Genomic DNA, 1,565 nt, shown 5'->3' with positions numbered 1-1,565 from the left:
AGGAACTCAATTCTGAGGGCACTTGTCTAGTCGAAAAATGTAATTGCTATGCAAGAGCGTTTTGAATATGTTACATTCAGAGTAAATTTCTAGAAAACACTTTGATTTCAATGTAGGAAGAATGAAAATGAAATACAACTCTGCATTTTTGCGCAATTAATACTAAAATCCCACTTTAAATGTCTTAGAGAATGAAAGTTTGAACCACGGGCATGTCTGCGTCAATATTTTAATTCTAGAATTTGTAGAAGAATGATTTGTAACAAAGGATACAATTCATCAATTATTTATATTTAAAATTTAACATTTTCAAATAAATACTTTTGGGTTAATAATCGTTAAATTACACTCTAATTGTTTGCATTAATAAATTAATTTTTGATGTTTGAAAAAATGTTTGGTTGATTAAAATATTAAACAGTATACAAAGGTTTTCAGCAACCCAAAACAACAAAAGCCTCTTAAAATATGACGGACATTCGCGAATACAGCATTTGGAAAATTGTTTAACGTGTATGTATTTGCACGCGTATACGTGTAAATTGTATGCAGTAAGTACAATTGTTTATTATCACTGGCGATGTTGCGAATCTCATGAGGCGAGTTGCATGAATAAGTGATAAGAAGGACGATTCTAACTATGGGGCAACTGGTGATGACAATTATTGGACTGATGTGATGACACCAGACATTCAAAAAACAACTGTGGTGGTGAAAATATTGAATAGTTATGACCGTAAAAAATAAAACATTCGATTTGTACGGTGATCATATTAATTTGGTTTGTGGTGAGTTTGAAACTACGATAACTCAAAAAAAATTTCTAAAAAATGGAAAATGACGACACACAGGAATGAACCTCTTCCTGGCGTTCTTCCTCCTCTTGAAACTCCTCTCATCTCGCACACCTGCCTCCTACTCCATACCCATCATCGGTCGGTTTCATTCATTTTCCATCTCGTTTTTTATAATTTAATTTTCTAAAAAAATTTTGCATTTAAACATTTCTTATTTATTACTGATTTAATTGCATATTCAATTGTTTGGCGTACAGGAAAAAATTTAATTGTTCCAATGCGCGTACCTGCTTAACTTTCATTTTAACGCCAGCATAGCATACAGAATTTCATTTCATGAATTTTCCTCTCAGTAAATTAACTTGTCAGATGACTTGAGTGATAAACTTAAATAATTTAAAATGTTAGGAGCATATTTCTGCCTGAACATGGTTCTGATAACCCTCTCCACCTTCATATCGGCCACCGTCATCAACATGTACAAGCGGGAGGACAAGAGGAACAAGGTGCCCAAGTGGCTGAAGAAGGTGATTTCTTTGCAGTCGTTACGCTGCTAAATTTGAAATAATTTACAAATACTCACAAGTGCATTTCCAAATAAATATTTGTCATCATAATTATCTTAATCGTCATCGTCGTCGTCATCATCAATATCATCGTCGTCATCTTCCTCATCCTCCTCATCATCTTAGGTGGCCATCGATGGACTTTCGCGCATTCTCTGCATGGAACAGCGCAAGAACATCACACGTCAGGCGAAACCACGCC

At 34.5% G+C, this 1,565-nt stretch overlaps 1 protein-coding gene across 1 annotated transcript in view; it reads left to right on the top strand.

Moving 5' to 3' along the window:
- Window positions 1-730: 730 nt before the first annotated feature.
- Window positions 731-1,565, top strand: part of HELRODRAFT_184601 (hypothetical protein) — a gene marked incomplete at both ends in the record, with an annotated part of 2,467 nt that continues 1,632 nt past the window's right edge. The window contains 4 exons of the mRNA XM_009014489.1: window positions 731-788; window positions 852-935; window positions 1,206-1,324; window positions 1,490-1,547. Of these exons, the coding sequence (XP_009012737.1) occupies window positions 731-788; window positions 852-935; window positions 1,206-1,324; window positions 1,490-1,547 (319 nt within the window). The remainder of the gene's footprint in view (window positions 789-851; window positions 936-1,205; window positions 1,325-1,489; window positions 1,548-1,565) is intronic.

The sequence above is a fragment of the Helobdella robusta genome (assembly GCF_000326865.2).
Source record: "Helobdella robusta unplaced genomic scaffold HELROscaffold_1399, whole genome shotgun sequence".
NCBI lineage: Eukaryota > Metazoa > Annelida > Clitellata > Rhynchobdellida > Glossiphoniidae > Helobdella > Helobdella robusta.
Note: the sequence above shows the minus strand (reverse complement) of the source record. Positions and strands in the feature narration are given on the sequence as shown.